At 56.1% G+C, this 15636-nt stretch overlaps 1 protein-coding gene across 6 annotated transcripts in view; it reads left to right on the plus strand.

Annotated features, from left to right (window-relative positions):
- Positions 1 to 15636, plus strand: part of DENND3 (DENN domain containing 3) — a 52592-nt gene that overhangs the window by 425 nt on the left and 36531 nt on the right. For 5 of the 6 annotated variants that reach the window (XM_058699222.1, XM_058699221.1, XM_058699223.1 and 2 more), the window contains exons 2-7: positions 5338 to 5593; positions 6488 to 6603; positions 7016 to 7158; positions 10054 to 10165; positions 14219 to 14338; positions 14561 to 14779. In XM_058699222.1, coding sequence (XP_058555205.1) covers positions 5338 to 5593; positions 6488 to 6603; positions 7016 to 7158; positions 10054 to 10165; positions 14219 to 14338; positions 14561 to 14779 — 966 coding nt within the window. Of the gene's footprint in view, positions 1 to 5337; positions 5594 to 6487; positions 6604 to 7015; positions 7159 to 10053; positions 10166 to 13807; positions 14091 to 14218; positions 14339 to 14560; positions 14780 to 15636 lie in introns of those variants that run through there. The other variant, XM_058699225.1, reaches the window with a different exon arrangement.

Consider the following 15636-nt stretch of genomic DNA (forward strand, 5'->3'; position numbering starts at 1 on the left):
GCCCCGCGGAGGCACTTCATTCATTATCGCGGGACTTAGGGCCTCCCCGGCGGTGGGTGCCGTTCCTCGCACAGCGTCGTGAGGCCTTAGGTCGTCGACGGAAGGGCCGCTTTGAAGCGTTCTGTTTAGTCGTTTTGCGAGGACGCCGAGCTGTTCTCACCTGCAGAAAAGGCTGACCCCCGCCCCCCTTTACTCCTTGTCTGTGTCCTCGCAGCCCGAGTGACAAACGCTTTTCTCGGAAGGCAGCAGTTTCGGACATTCTCGTTCTCCGAGCGTCTTTTCCTGTGTCCTCACTTTTTCTTATTCTGCAACCCTGGCTTTCTTTGGCATCGGCCTGTGGCCCTTTTTCTCGTGGCCCCGGATGTCCGTGTGACTCTATTTTCGGCGGTTTTCTCTGGCTGGCGGTGATGCGCAGAGCGCGCTACCGGCCAGATACCTGGACAGGCCCTCCCCTCCTCCTGGACGACATCAGTGGGAGGCACCGGAAGACACCTGAGGATTTAGGGCTGCAGAGTTGAAGGGCTGCATGGCGAGGCTAGATGTCGCTATAATTAACCGGACAAACGTCTGTCAATGTCTTGGTAGTTTCCGTGACTTTAATACTGAGCCAGCTTCAGTGGTTTCTGCATTGCCCTCCTCCTTTCTTACTCCGCAAGCCCCTATGATGCGTGCACCCCCTTTTGATCTCTGTCTCCTCTGACCTTCATCGATGGAGTTGTGTCCCCGCCTCTAATTGCCAAATGGCATTTCCTCCTTTTTCTTCTGGTAGGAAATGACCAGGTTTCAGTTGCTTCTTGGGTGATTACAACACATCTGTTAGTTGCCCCGATGTGGGACGTGTCTTGAGAGCAGGATGAATCAGCGGGAATACGCACCATGGTGCTTTCCTGACCCAAACAGGCTGCGGCGCTTTCCCAGACAAGCGGGCAGTTTGCTGCTCTGCATATTTTTAAAAAATATTTATTTTTAAGTAACGTCTCTACCCAGCATGGGGCTCAAACTCACAACCCCGAGATCAAGAGTCGCCCGCTCTACTGACTGAGGCTGCCAGGTGCTGCTTGGTGACAGGTGCACCCAGGAGCTGAGCTACGAGAAACATATCATAGGGTAGCAAGGTGTCCTGACTTTTAATTTCCTTTCTTGGTTGGGGTGGTGTTTGTTTTGTGAGGATGTGACGAAGACTCCCAAGAATCCAGCTCAGTCCCCTGTGAGTTTCTGTGCCTGCATTTCCCTTGGCTCCCTGGTTGCTGGGGAGAGTAGGCGTCGGGCATGAAAGGCTCCAAAGGGTCCAGGAGCAACTTGGTCGGGTCAGCGGGGCGCTTTCCATTGTGTAGGTCACTTACATAATTCTTGGGTGTGAAGGCAACATTGTAACAGTTTTCAGTGACCAGCATCCTGGCTTTCAATTTACAGAGCCTGGCTGCCTCCCAGAACTTGCTGAACGGTGACACCAGCGTTCTTTATCTGTGCCATCCAGTCCGGCAGCTACTAGCCACACATGGCTTCCAGGTGCCTGAAGAGTGGCTGGTGCCACTGAGGCACTGGATTTTAAATTTCATTTCATTTCATTTCATTTCATTTATTTAATTTTTTAAATTAAAAAAATTTTTTTTAACGTTTATTTATTTTTGAGACAGAGAGAGACAGAGCATGAATGGGGGAGGGGCAGAGAGAGAGGGAGACACAGAATCGGAAGCAGGCTCCAGGCTCTGAGCCATCAGCCCAGAGCCCGACGCGGGGCTTGAACTCACGGAACGCGAGATCGTGACCTAAGCTGAAGTCGGACGCTTAACCGACTGAGCCACCCAGGCGCCTCTCATTTCATTTTAATTAATTTCAATTTAAATAGCCACGCAGCTCTTGGCAACGGTTGCACAGCACAGTTCTAGAGCATTAAGAAAAAAAAATCTGTTGTCTTCTGTTTTATTTCCCAAATGATGGCCAATCCTGTATGAAGATCAGTGCTGCGGTATAACCTCACAGAAGTAAATCTGTGACGGTATGAATTAGGGTGTTGTGTGTTTTACTTTTGAATCCGCTCTGCTCGTTTGGACTGAAATGGTTGTTACTGGGTAGGGGTGAGGAAATCAGTGTCTGCAAGAGGAGAGCAGGAACTGGCTGTCACAAGTCTGGGGAGTGGGACCTTGTCTTCCCCGTAGGCGAGGGGCAGTCACGACGCTCTGGGATCCAGGGTGGTGCCTTCAGGAATTTATTCTGATTACACAGTTGGACGTGCGTAAGTACGCATGGGAGAGATTATTCGCCGCTGCCTTTGCTCAGATGGTGCAGCGTGACGAACTGAGGGCATGCCAACTGTCCCTCAGTGGGGGATTGGGCAAATATGTTACTGGGTCGTCCCGTGTGGCACTCTACAGTGGCAACAGGGCAGTCAGCCACACTGTATGCTGAAGGGGGGAAGAAAGCTAACGGAACCGTTTAGAGAGGATGATCATATCTAGGGGGGAAAAATCACAATGTACACGTAAGAAGTGGGAAGAATGCATTCCATGCTGTGCAAAGGATATTAGTCACCCTTTCACAGATTTAGGGGGAAAGCTCTTCCTTTCTATTCTCATTTCTTTTATTTTTCCTATATTGCTGTCAGTGTTTACAAATGAGACTGTAGGGGCATCTGGGTGGCTTAGTTGGCTAAGCGTTCGACTCCAGCTCAGGTCATGATCTCGCGGTTCGTGGGTTTGAGCCCCGTGTCGGGCTCCGTGCCGACAGCTCAGAGCCTGGAGCCTGTTTCGGATTCTGTGTCTCCTTCTCTCTCTGCCCCTCCTCTGCTCGCGCTCTGTATCTCTCTCAAAAATAAATACTAAAAAAATTAAAAAAAAACAAAAATGAGACTGTTGCGTATCCAGTTGGAAAAGACAGCAAGGAAATATGGCTAGAGGAAAAACAGATGTTTAATGAACTACTGAGTGCCCCGTTGGCTGGGTTTTGGCCATTTCACTCTAAGCGACTACAGATAACTGCAGGGAGCACAGCCTTGGGACACGGGCGCTGTGTCTGCGGATTGAGAGGTTGTGTCGTGCGCGGGTTTGGGGCACCCTGGCTTTGGAAGCAGGCCGGCCGGCCACTCAGGTGTACAAGCAGCCCGGTTGTCATCCCGCCCGTGACACCTGCACACGGGTGATACATCCACGGATTACGTGCGTGGTGATGACAGTGATGTATGGATACAGAGGGTGGAGATGGTCTGTGGGGCTGGTTTGGGCCCTTTGAAGAGTGTGCAGGGGTGAAAAGTGGGCATCAGGTGCAGGAGCCACCGCCCCTTGGGGCAGGTGTCACGTGTGCCCTTTCGAAAGGGGATGATGCCCCCGTTCGTGAGCACGGACAGAGGTGCCGGGGAGGGGGGGGGTGCGCCCTGGGCCGGCTGGGAGGAGGCGGCCTCATTCTCCTGGCAGAAACCTCGCAGGATTCGTTTGTTGGAGAATCTGTACCTGCTCTGAGCCACAGGCGGGGTGGGTGCTTGTTTGGTAGTGGGACTGGTTTTAGAGACCTTTCTGAGGCCAGAGGCCCCATGATATGGGTTCGCAGAGGGGAGTGAGGGGCAGGGGCCGCAGAGCCAGCTCTGGAGACCCGAGGGGCACCGTCTTTATCACAGGGGAGCATATGGGGGGGAAGCTCGGGTTTTAGGGAAATCAGCACGAGCTTAATTTTTGAAACTATAAGTTTGAAGGACCCACCCAGGTATGTCGGGCACAGTTGGGTGTGGTCTGAGCCTGGAAAGAGGTCTGAGCTGGCAGCAGGACCCTGCGCGCTGGCCCCAAGTGAGGACACTGCGTAAGTGTTGAGATTGCCGGCCAGGCACTTGAGGAGGGACTGGGGCCAAGGACTCACCGTGGGGCGGGGCGTGGGGGGTGTGTGTTTGGGGGGGTGGGGAGCGCCCAGGAGTGTCGGGGCGGAGGAGAAGAGCAGAGTGCAGGCAGCCAGAGAGGTTGCAGGAAAGGGGCCCTCGCTGATGTGTGTCCAGTCTTCATGGATGTAACTGTTCATGGAGGAAGAAGTGACCACACGTACTTTCATAGTTAAGTGGGTCTGAACTGCCGGAGTTTGATAGGAAAGTTTTAGAAAGATTTTGTATAACTCAAGACACGGATTCCTTTCACGCATGATACACAAAGCTTTTGAAATTCCCCAATCATACGGATTTCCCATGTTTGGTCTTTGTTGCTACTGGTGTTAAACTTTTTTTCCAAGTATAAAGCAACTATTGTCTGAATTTAAATTATACACAGCATAAAAATAAGTGTTTCGAGTTTAGAGTGTATTTCCTGGGGGCAAATGCTGTCCTTGTAGGATTCCTCTCAAGGGTGAGAGTTCCCCTTTGGTCCCACGATTCTTAACCAAAAGCGTGACACTGCCTGCCCGCGACAGTCCCATGTGTCCTGGTGACAGTGATGTCCTTCCTGATGCCCTGAGTCCCTCAAAGACCTTTGATTACACACTGCCCACCTCCACCCCAGCCGCCCCCCACCTTTCCACATCCTTGCTACCCAGGGAGCCCTGCCTTTGACTTCTCTGTGTGCCAGCTGGGGGCTGAGCCCCTACGGCCCTGTCACAGCCTGCCAGCCTTCTCTGGGAGCTCTGCCAGGTGTCCGGCCAGACAGAATGGGGATCGAAGGTAGTGCCTGTGGCCTTTATATCATTTCAGGGATGAATGAGAAGACAGAAGGTTTTTTAAAAATCTGGTACCAAGTTAAAGTTCGAAAGTGTTCGGGCTGGGTGATGACCCCCCCCCCCCCCCAGTATAGACCCCGGGGGGCCATTTGGTCGCTGGAGGAAGGTGTTGTCTCTGAAGCCAGTGGTCCGTTTTCTCACCCCTCAGTCTCTGTCCCCAGGTCAATGGTGACGGGACTGCTGGGGGAATGGCCCGGCTGGCAGGGGACACGGTGTCGGCACCCCATTTGTGCTGGTCAGATAGTGTGCAGGGCCCTCCTCACCGGCCCGTGAGGGCGCGGGGCGCTGGTGTGGGGCGTGGGGGTTGAGCACTTGACTTGCAACCCCCCCTCTTGAAAGGGAAGCTTGGCTGTGGCCTTAGCAGAGCCGGATCTGATCTCGGGTCTGCCTGTCGGCACCGGGCTCTGAAGTGGACACCTTGTGTCACCACCCCTCATAGTCGCTGAAGAGCCAGGCCCTGCTGGGTGCTGTGACTCGCCTGAAAGCGTGGCCCGAGAGGCCCTACAGCAGCTTCCGTGCGGCCCTTGCTGTGCACATGCTCTGTGGCACAGAGCCGGTGCCGGGTGGAGGGTGGAGGGCACAGAACCAACGGTGGGCACTCAGAAGGTGCACGACAGAGCGCACACGTGTTCGTATTTCTGCCCGCTTCAGGTGGCCCAGAAGAAGGGGGCCAGCAGCCTCTCTGCTCTCGACCCGGAGGTCCTGTCCGTCTTTGTGCCTCCTTTCGTCAGTAAGGAGGACACTCAGCTGGCTGGCACCAGCTGTGCTCTGAGCAAGACCAGAAGGCGCTCCTTCAGAAAGAAGAGGGAGAAGCCCAAAACAGAGCCCTGGAAGGGACCCCCTCCGGAAGACGTCAGCGTCCCCAATGGCGTGGACCTGCTCGCCCTGCCTCAGCTCTGCTTCCCAGGTATCCCCTGCCGTGCTTTCCAGCCGCACCGATGGTGCTTTCTAGAAGCCACCTCTAGAGAGTGACAGAGGGGGGCTGGTGACCACTTGAGCCTTGATGTCGAGCCACAGGACTGGGTTCTCTTAATCTCAGGGGTTTCGGAGCTAAAGGATACACGGACCACTCAGTGCAGGGGTCTCGGGGATAGAGGGTGCCCAGGCCACCCAGTGCCGCCCCCAGGTCTTAGAAAACTGAATCCCAGAAGAGGGGCTGTTGGGATTGCCAGGTGGCACAGTTTGTAGATGTGCTTTCCGAGGATTTTCACCTTGGACTTACAGTCCCGTCTTCCAGACGTCCGGCAGGCTGGTCAAAACGCCCTCCAGTTGGCCTGCGGCATGTCCCCGGGCTCCCCAGCTGTGCCTGTTTTCTGTGCCCCTGGGGCTGGCGGCCCGGGCTTGCACACCTTCCCCAAACTGGCAGTCCCAGTCGCGGGTGGCCTTTGTTCTTTCCGGTGGTGGGTGAGAAACGCCCAAGGGGTTTTAGAAAAGGCAGACGAGGAACGCGCCGCCGTGTCCCGTCTGGGAGTGTCCACCGAGAAATGGGTGCTGTCTCCTGGTCTCCGGGGTTACAGCCCGGGACACCCGCAGCCCCTGCCGTGCTCAGGAAGCCGTCGGCTCCGCAGGCACAGCCCGAAGTGTTTGTCTGTGGTCGTCCCCGTGTTGTTTGCTAAATTCTGCAGAGCACAGAGGGGGGTAGAGCGGGGGGTGCGCGTGGAGGGGCCGACCCCCAGAGTTAGCTCGTCTTGGCATCAGAGCCCCACAGCGATAGTGGAGGGGCGAGTCCCGGAGGCGGAAAGCGGGCGGCGGACGGCCCCGGCTCTGAGCCATGATGACATCTCCTCTTGTCCATCCGCAGGGGGCGTGTGTGTGGCCTCCGAACCGAAGGAGGACTCCGTCCACTTTCTGGTGCTGACCGATGTCTGTGGGAACAGGACGTACGGCGTGGTTGCCCAGTACTACCGACCCCTGCATGTACGTGATTCCGGGGGACCCCCCCCCCCCAAGTCGGGTCCCAGTGTTTGTTACTGGGCAGGGACACACAGCGCGTGGCAGCACGTGCAGGGAACAGTGGCACCGAGTGCGCCCGTGGTGCTGTGCACCCCACCCCCCTGGACGTCACTCCCCAGCCCCCCTCCAGCCCCCGGCCACCACTCATCTGCTTTCTGCCTCCAGGGACGTGACGTGCCCGTTCTGGATACCTCGTGGCCGTGGACTTGCCCTGCACGCGGCCTTTGCGCCTGGCTGCTTTCACTCACTGTGTCGTTTTCAGGGTCCAGCCACGCGGGAGCTTCTCGCTTCTGTCCACAGACGCCGACACTGCTGAGGATAGAAGCCGGGACCGGCTGGGTCGAGGGGTGACACGTGCCTGTGGCTTTCTCTCCAGGACGAGTCCTGTTTCTACAACGGCAAGATGCACTGGGAGCCGTTCAGGCCACCTGGGGGTGCGGCTGGCTGCTTCGTGCCCTTTGCCGTGTGTGTGGTCTCCAGATTCCCCTATTACAACGCCCTTAAGGACTGCCTGTCTTGGTGAGCCCCCTGGGTGCCTGCTTGTCCGTGAGGCCGCTCCTGGCGCTGGTGGGTGGTGGGTGGGCCCCGGTTGGGCCCCGGTTGGGCCCCGGGAGCACCTAGAAGCTTCCAGATGCTTCTGGGTATGCTGGCATGTGGGGAAGGTCTGCCAGATGAGGGAGGATAAAGCCAAGCTGTTGGAAGTAAAATTAGTGGGATTTGATGTTTGGTTTTTTAAAAAAGGTACACGAGGAAAAGCTCTGTTCCTGGCTCTCTGAGAAAATCAGGAGGCTGCCATTAGTTCTGCTGAGTTCACTGACATTTTAAAAATTACCTTTTTGGGGGTGGAATCTTAAACCGTCTTAGTGCCGATACTGAGAAAGCCTGGGGACATAGAGAATTTTTGAAAAATCCAGAGAGCGTCGCGTGGCACGTTTCTGTGGCACAGACACGGCCCGCCCCCCGGCCACGTGCGCCCCAGCTGCTTTGTGTTCACGCTCACAAAGTTACAGTCTTAGAGTTGGCGGCGGTTTGGTTGAAGACAGAAGGCGGTCCACAGAGGGTCCCCCTCCCGTCGTCCCACCCAGCAGCCACCCCGGGCAGATCCCACATTTCTGGGAAAGCCATGACTCTGGTTCTCACACCGTGGCCAGGGGCTGAGCAGGAGTCCATCTGGATCAAGCTAACGGCCTTCGTAACTTAAATTCCAGCACCTTCATGGGGGTGTTTTTTTTTTTTTTTTTTGGAAAACGTGGCTGGTCTTTGGACATAGTTTGGGTCTAGCCTGCGTTTTATTGCCACACACGTAAAATACCTTGTACAACAGAGAACTCCCTGGTCTCATTTCAGGGCTGAGTGACTTGAGGGGAAGCACGCGCATTAATGAACGTTTGCCTGCGCATGGGAAGGGACAGGATAAATGAGGACGTGGTCCCTTTTTATTCATTAACTGATCTTCTTCAGCACTTGGTCCCCAGTCACCTGTTCGGTGAGACAGGGAGGGTTATTCACGCCCCGTCTCGAATGGACGGGCTAGGGCCACACCACAGCCACCTTCTAAGGAAGGTGGACCCTTGTTGCGTCAGCTGGCACGCCGGCAACAAACACCATCCTGCTTGACAGTAACGGAAGCGGACATTTAAGCTGAAAAGCGTGTCCATTTTCCTCGCGTCTTGGGTTTTCTGTCTCTTTCAATGGCCGTTGCTAAGCGGCCGCAACTAGAAAACAGAGCTAGGGAGAAACAAAGGACAGGACCAGAAAGGCAGTTTCTAAACACACATTTACGTATTTTTTAAAAATTTATTTGCTGAGAGAGAGAAAGAGAATGGGCCGGGGAGGGGCAGAGAGGGACCGGGTCAGAGGATCTGAAGGAGGCTCCTCGCTGCCAGCACAGGGCCTGACGTGGGCCTCGAACTCACGAACCGTGAGATCATGACCTGAGCCAAAGTTGGACGCTCAGCTGACTGAGCCACCCACGTGCCCCGGATTTATGTACTTTTAAAGCCTGTTTTTCTGCTATAATGAGACCATGTAAATTGCCTCTGTGGGGACAAGAATTGGGAGAGAATGCTCAGTTGTATTTGGGGAATTAGATTGCTGGAAGTGGTTTTGTTTTTTTTTAATTTATTCTTTACAATAAATACAGAGGAGTATTTTTTTTAATTTTTTAAATGTTTTTATTTATTTTTGAGAGAGAGAGAGAGAGAGTGTGTGTGTGGGGCAGGGGCAGAGAGAGAGGGAGACACAGCATCCGAAGAAGGCTCCAGGCTCCAAGCTGTCAGCACAGAGCCCAGTGTGGGGCTTGAACTCACGAGCCATGAGATCATGACCTGAGCCGAAGTTGGATGTTTAACCGACTGAGCCCCCCAGGGGCCCCCAGAGGAATATTGGATTATCTCCAAATCCCGATATGGACCCAGGAAGAGTTATTACTTGTTACTTAGGAGCGTGGCACTTGGCTTGCTGGGCACGCGTGGGCCCGGGCGGTGGGCCGGGCTGGGGTCCGCCCCAGGGGACTGAGGCAGGGTGTCCCGGGCCCTTGGCTGAATTTTGCCAGATGTAGACACCACAGTTAAGACACAGAACATTTTTACCACCCCCCAAGGCTCCCTCGTGCCCTGTGGTCGCTTCCCAGCCCCTCTGCCCCCGGCACCCGCTTGTCCGTTTTACGTTGAAATCACATGTGTCTGAGCCTTTGAACCGTGGGGGTCCACGTACGCACGGGTTTTTTTTCTGAAAAATACCGTACAGTCCTGTAAGTGTATTTTCTCTTCCTTGTGGTTTTCTTAAAACCATTTTCTTTTTCTCCAGCTTGCTTTGTTGTAAGGATACAGCAGCTAAGGCACGTAACATACAAAATACCTGTTAATCAGTTATTCATGTCCTCGGTAAGGCTTCTGGTCAGCAGTGCGCTATCAGCAGTCAAGTTTTGGGGGAGTCAGAAGTTACACGCGCGTTTTCAACTGCGTGGGGGATGGGTGCCTTTAGCCCCCATGTGGTTCAAGGGCCTACTGGACTTCAAAAGCCAGAATGCATTTGGGAAACCAGCTTTGTCAAGTACCTTCCCTTGGCATGTTTGTTCCCCGCTCAAGTATGACACATAGAAAAACGCACGAACTCCAGTGACTTTCCGCTGATGGAACACACCCGTGTAGCCAGCACCCACACCAGGAAACGGAACATGGGCAGCCCCCCGCCCCCCAAACACCCCAGCTCCCCTGTGCCCCCTTCCGGGCACGCCCGGATCCTGGGCAGCCACTCCCTGCCCTGTGACATCCAGGTTAGTCTCCCTGTTGCTGGAAAGTTCTGAGCTGCCGGCCCTGGCAGAGGCTTCAGCTGGGATTAGAAATGCTAAGGAGGACCATCGGATGCTCAGACTCACTTTGTGATTTGATTTTTTTTTTTTTTTAATTTTAGTTTATTGACTCATCTGAAGCTCTGTAAAGATTTCGAAGTTGACAATCACATAAAAGATTTTGCCGCAAAGCTATCTTTAATACCTAGCCCACCGCCTGGACCGCTGCATTTGGTAATGAAATCTGGAGTTACGTCTTTTGTTTGCAAATAGTAAAAGAAGTAACATGGAGATGGTTTGAATGTTTTAAGCTGTTGCTTACGTCTCGCCGTGTTTAAATTCAGCTTCTCAACTTCTTACAGAATTCTCTGTTAGGCTATTTCTAAAGGTGGTTTGCCCAGCGGCCCGTGATAAGCGGGCGTGTAGCTGGTGATGAACCCCTTTAGTGGTTAAAGAACAGTGCCTGGCTTTATACTTTCCATTTTTCTCTGTGGATCTGGGATCTGGGGTCCCTGGCCCGCTCGTTCTGAGACGTCAGCTGTTTTATCACACGAGGGTTTCAGGTCAAGGACAGTTGGAGAAAGGCAGCCCGCCGTTCCCCTTTTGCTGAGTCATGGGCCAGACTGCTGAGCCGTGATGACTGACACCTGCCTGGCTCAGCATTTTCCAGACTGACGTAACCACAGGGCACCTCTTGTTTTCAAACAGGCACCTGTCAGGTTAGCATCTCGAAGCAGGTCATAAATGTTGACTCCGTTTCACTCCGTCCCTTCTGGAAGATTATGCGGACAAATCTTGGTTCTCTGCATTTTGATTATTATTCACAGTGGAGAAATGAGTTTTACTTAGGGAAATGTGGTTATGAACTCAGAATGTGCATTTTTAATATCGACCTAAGCCCAGTGGTCGGCAGCAGAGGGTGGGGGGTGGCGGGGAACCCCGCCAGATGTGTTCCAGGCCTGGAGACCAAGCCGGTCGCCCGAATGCCTTGGTTCCACTCCCAGAAACCTTTGCAGGGAACATTAATTGGGTTGTGTTGTGCAAGGAACTCATCTTTATTATGTGGATAATTGGTATTTTTTATCGGACAGTGAAGTCATCAAAGTTGACGTTCTTGCTCTATACACTCAACAGGTGTTCGCTGAGGACCTGCTACGTAGCGAGCAGACCCGGGTTCAGAACCGTTTGCGGGTTAACTGTGCTTACTGTATTCTGCCTTTGAGCACGAGTAGCATACAGATAGTACCCGTACCGATTTCTGTGCCTCAGAATCTTGGGCTGTCTCATATTTGGTTTTTCCACTTTTACCGCCCCGGTGAGAACGTTTACGGTGGGTCGTTCTTCACGTCCCTTCTCTTCACCCCTGCGTGCCCTCCATCGTCCACCCCTGAGCGGCCCGCACCCGGCATTTGCTCCCAGGCACCCACGCCCGCTGCCACCACCCCACTCTGGCCCACCAGCTTCTCCCACCCGCGTGACTCGAGGAACCACCGGTCTGGCCACGTCCCTTCCTGACCCTTCGTTAAGTTCATCCTCTGCATAGTGGCTGCAAAGATTGTTAAAATCCGTAAACTGGACTCTCCTTTTGTGCTGAAAACCCAACGATGATTTCTTGCTATATGCCTTCAGCCAGCCTTCCATCTTGGCCCCTGTGTCCCTGTCCAGCTCTGTCATGTGTCCTCACCCCCTTGCTCACTGTTCTCCAGCCACACTGGGGTTCCCTCCGTCCCTCGCGGGTGCTGCCCCAGGACTCTTGCACGTACTATTTCTGGAAGTGCAGCTGTCCGTTTTCCAGCTCCTGCTCAGCCCTCAGTTTCTTCGGAACAGCCCCTCGGTGACCTCCCACCCCTGTCTCGCTCTCAGCACCCAGCCCCCTTCCTGCAGAGCTCAGCACAGGCTGCGGTTAGGGCTGGTGCACGTGTGCGTTTTGTCCAGTGTCCATCTCCGCCATTAGACTCCAAGCTGCACGAGGACGGAGGCCCTGCCGGGGGCTGCGTGTGCAAGGCTGATGCCACGCCCAGCATCTGCCTCTCCCACAGCTGTTGAGCGAAGCATCGGGGGTTCAGGGGTTCGGATCTGGTCTTGATTTTCACGAACTCGTCAGGATGAGCCGACTTTGGGGCAGGCTTGCCGCCGTGACCCTCCCCTAAGAGTCCTACTAGCTCTGGGGCTCCCATGGACCCAGTGGCCCTGATCCGTCTTAGGGAGTGTTGAGGCACCGTGACTGTTCCTAGTTCTGGGGAAATGCGAGCAGTCCGTGGAGGCCAGGAGCCGATTCGGCAGTATTTTCCAGAACCCACTGCGAGCGGAGGTCCATTTAGAGGCTCTGCAGCTCGTGCTCAGCTGTAGATCTTATGTTTTGAGCCGAGTGTGTGGGCGCCCGGTGCAGTTTCCCGTCACTCTGGGGCTGGGGCACGTCTGGTCTGTGCCCCCCTCGGACAGCACCTGGACCACTGGCCTGAGTGCAGCCCGGCCCCCGGGAGCCCCGCCTCCCTGGGCCCCCCGCCGCTTCTGCGCCCACCAGCGGGTCTGATTTTACGGGCTCGCGGATCACGGGCGTTACTGGACGTGCAGTGAGATGTGGCTTTTCCTCCCACTGAACTTGACAGACTCACTCCCTGTGTCGCTTCGTGTGTGGAACCTGGTGTTGCTCTGGGGCTCCAGTCACGCTGAAATTTGGCAAGCCTTTTCCTGAGATGTCTTTCCTTCCTCTGTTCCTTCACCTGCGAGGTGGGTGGGGTGACAGCACCCAGCTGCCCGGGTGCGGGTCTTACGTGCCGTGAGGTCACTGGCACGGCAGCGGACACGTCCCGGGGGCTGAGCGACGTCTCTGGTAGAATCCCCAGCGTTCGTATCTAGTTGTTCTCTGTCGCTGGGAAGCTGGCTGACACAATTATTGTTTGAAATATTTGAGGGGGTTTTTCCCATACACTTTACAATTATTAATAGTTCATTGTGACTTAGAGCATTTTTAAAAATAAGTTTATTTATTTATTTTGAGAGAGAGAGAGAGCGCAAGACGGGAGGTACAGAGAGAGAGAGAGAGAGAGCAAGACAGGGGAGGTACAGAGAGAGAGAGAGAGAGGGAGTCCCAAGCAGGCTCTGCACTGGCCGCGTGGGGCCTGATGTGGGGCTCGAACCCCCAAACCATGAGGTCAGGAGCTCAGCTGAAACCCAGGGGTCGGATGCTCAACCAGCTGAGCCACCCAGGTGCCCCCACGACTTGGAGCACTTAACTCTGCTTTCACTTGTTTCAAATAAAGAGGGTGTTCCTGTCCACACGAGTCGCGCATTTTGCTTCCATGGACCAGTCGGTGACAGGAAGGCAGGCAGGGTGACAAGACGGCGTTGTCAGGAGGCCCTAGCAGATGCACCGCCTGCGGGTTTCTCACACGAGCGTTCACTTGGTGTGGATTGTGGACATTTGTTCTGGAACCTTCTCTGCACCTGGTCTTCCGCGTTGCTCCATTTCTCATCCTTCCACGCTTTGCCTGGCCGGAGCTTCTCTGTCCTCAGATTCGATGCTGCGTCTCTCCGTGTTCTCTCCCACCACTGCTTGCACTCTGGCCTCCCTGTGCGTTTGGGGGGCTGCGGGGGCACGGGTGGCCCCAGCGTCTCCCAGACACCCGCCCTCGAGGCTGACACCCACAGTCAGGAACGAACTTGTCATCGGGCAGGAAGGCCCCTTGGCGGAGGGGCCCCTACGGTGCCCCTACTTTCCCCTTCCGTCTACCACGCCTGTTAACATAGAAGGGGCGTCTGCGTGTAGGGAATTTGAACTGAGGTGTTATTTTAAGACAGTATCATTTGGAAAAATAGAGTCTTTCTCAACAGTTTCTTGAATTACAGGTCTTCAAGGAGCTTTGACAAGTAAATAGAAGATCCTGGGAGAATCTGTAATCTGCAGTGACCCGAATGATAAGAAAAACGTGTACTAGCTAAGATTAGGCCGGACATGCTTGACTTAGAACCTGCGTGGGGGGCCATCATTGGGGGCCCATCTGGGTGTCGGCCCGTCGCTGCCAATGGGCGGGTTGCTCGGTAACGGGAGCGCTTGGGGAACCTTGGCTGAAAGAGACGCCAAGTACTCGCTTCACCCGTGAGCCTTTAGCAGCAGCTCTGTGTCTCTGGACGGCTCCGGCGTTCTGCGACACGTGAGGTGACAGCGTGACCCCCGCCCCAAACGTAGCCTAACGCGCACGCCCGGAGCCGCAGCGGAGGGTTTCGGGGGGTTCGGCCTCCTCCGGGAGCGGCCGCTGCACTAATCGGGGAACGTGGTCGCCGCAGGTGTTCAACATGAAGCCGCTGCAGATCGTGTTTCCCTCCCGGGCGGACCCCGAGAGCCCGGTCGTCGACCTGGACCTTCACCTGCCCTTGCTGTGCTTCAGGCCCGAGCAGGTGCTGCAGGTACGCGACCCTCCCGACCCAGGGCGCCCCCCGCTGCCTGGGCCTCGTCCCGCAGAGCCCTGGGAAGACTCGTCGTTTCGCTTCAAGCCGACGGGGCGGAGTTGGAGGGGCCCCGGTGGGGGGGTGGGGGGGCGCGGGGGGCCGGGAAAGCGACTCGGCCCGGTCGTGGTGGGCGCGTGGCTCCCGGCGGGGCTGTGCTCACGGTGCGGCCGGTCCCCGCAGATCCTGACGTGCCTGCTGACGGAGCAGCGCATCGTGTTCTTCTCGTCCAGCTGGGCTCTGCTGGCCCTGGTGGCCGAGTGCTTCCTCGCCTACCTGCACCCCCTGCAGTGGCAGCACACTTTCGTGCCCATCCTGTCGGGCCAGATGCTGGACTTCGTCATGGCGCCCACGTCCTTCCTCATGGGCTGCCACCTGGACCACTTCCAAGAAGTCAGCAAGGTCAGGCCTCCACCGTCAGCCGGTCGCCCCTGCGGGGACACACAGGCGGCTCTGGGAGCGCCCCCGGGGCGGGCCGGACACACCGGCCCCGGGGGCGGGGGAGGGTGGCCGTCACCCCCGTCCCCAGGGTGTGCCCTGGGCGCCACACGCACGGCGTGCTGTCGCTCATGGGCCTCGGGGTGCGTTCGGGGCCGTGGTATCCTGGGTGCTGGGACCTCGTGTCCCTCGTGAGGCCGCTTAAATCCCCGGGGCTCGATGGCTTCCAGCCGGCCAGCCGGGAGAGCGTGGGCACCCGCCTGGCCCTGGCCGCTTTCGGGTTTTGCGGCGTCCGGTGACGTGCTAGCCTTTGCCGCGCCTCAGTTTCCTCGCCTCTGAGGCGGTCACGTCCTCCCGGGCGGGGCTGTGAGCCGGGACCCTCCCGCGCCCGCCCGGCACAGCCGGCAGCGCGACTGCCCCGCGTCTCCCGTTGGTTGTGCCGCGGACCCCCTTGCCGTGGACGCCTGCACACGCAGCGTGTCGTTCACGGCGGCGGCGGCGGGCGGGCGGGCCTTGCTGGATCCGGTGGCCGTTCACTCGCTCTGCCTGAGCTGTGACCGAGCGTCGCGCCCTTTCGTGTCCTGGTCGTAAACGACACTGAGCGTGCCGGCCGCGTTATTGCGGCCGGGGTCAAAGGAGCCGATAGAACAGGACTCGGCATACAGCAGGTGCTTAATAACGTACGTTAAGTGAGCTGACCTCACGGGTTTGGAATGAATGTCGTGGTATCGTCAGCAGGAAGGGCGGGTTCGGTTTTGTAAAACACCTTTATTCAGGTAAAATTCATTCACGAGGTTTACCCGGTGACCACGTACAATTCA

This window comes from Neofelis nebulosa, chromosome 14, assembly GCF_028018385.1.
Source record: "Neofelis nebulosa isolate mNeoNeb1 chromosome 14, mNeoNeb1.pri, whole genome shotgun sequence".
NCBI lineage: Eukaryota > Metazoa > Chordata > Mammalia > Carnivora > Felidae > Neofelis > Neofelis nebulosa.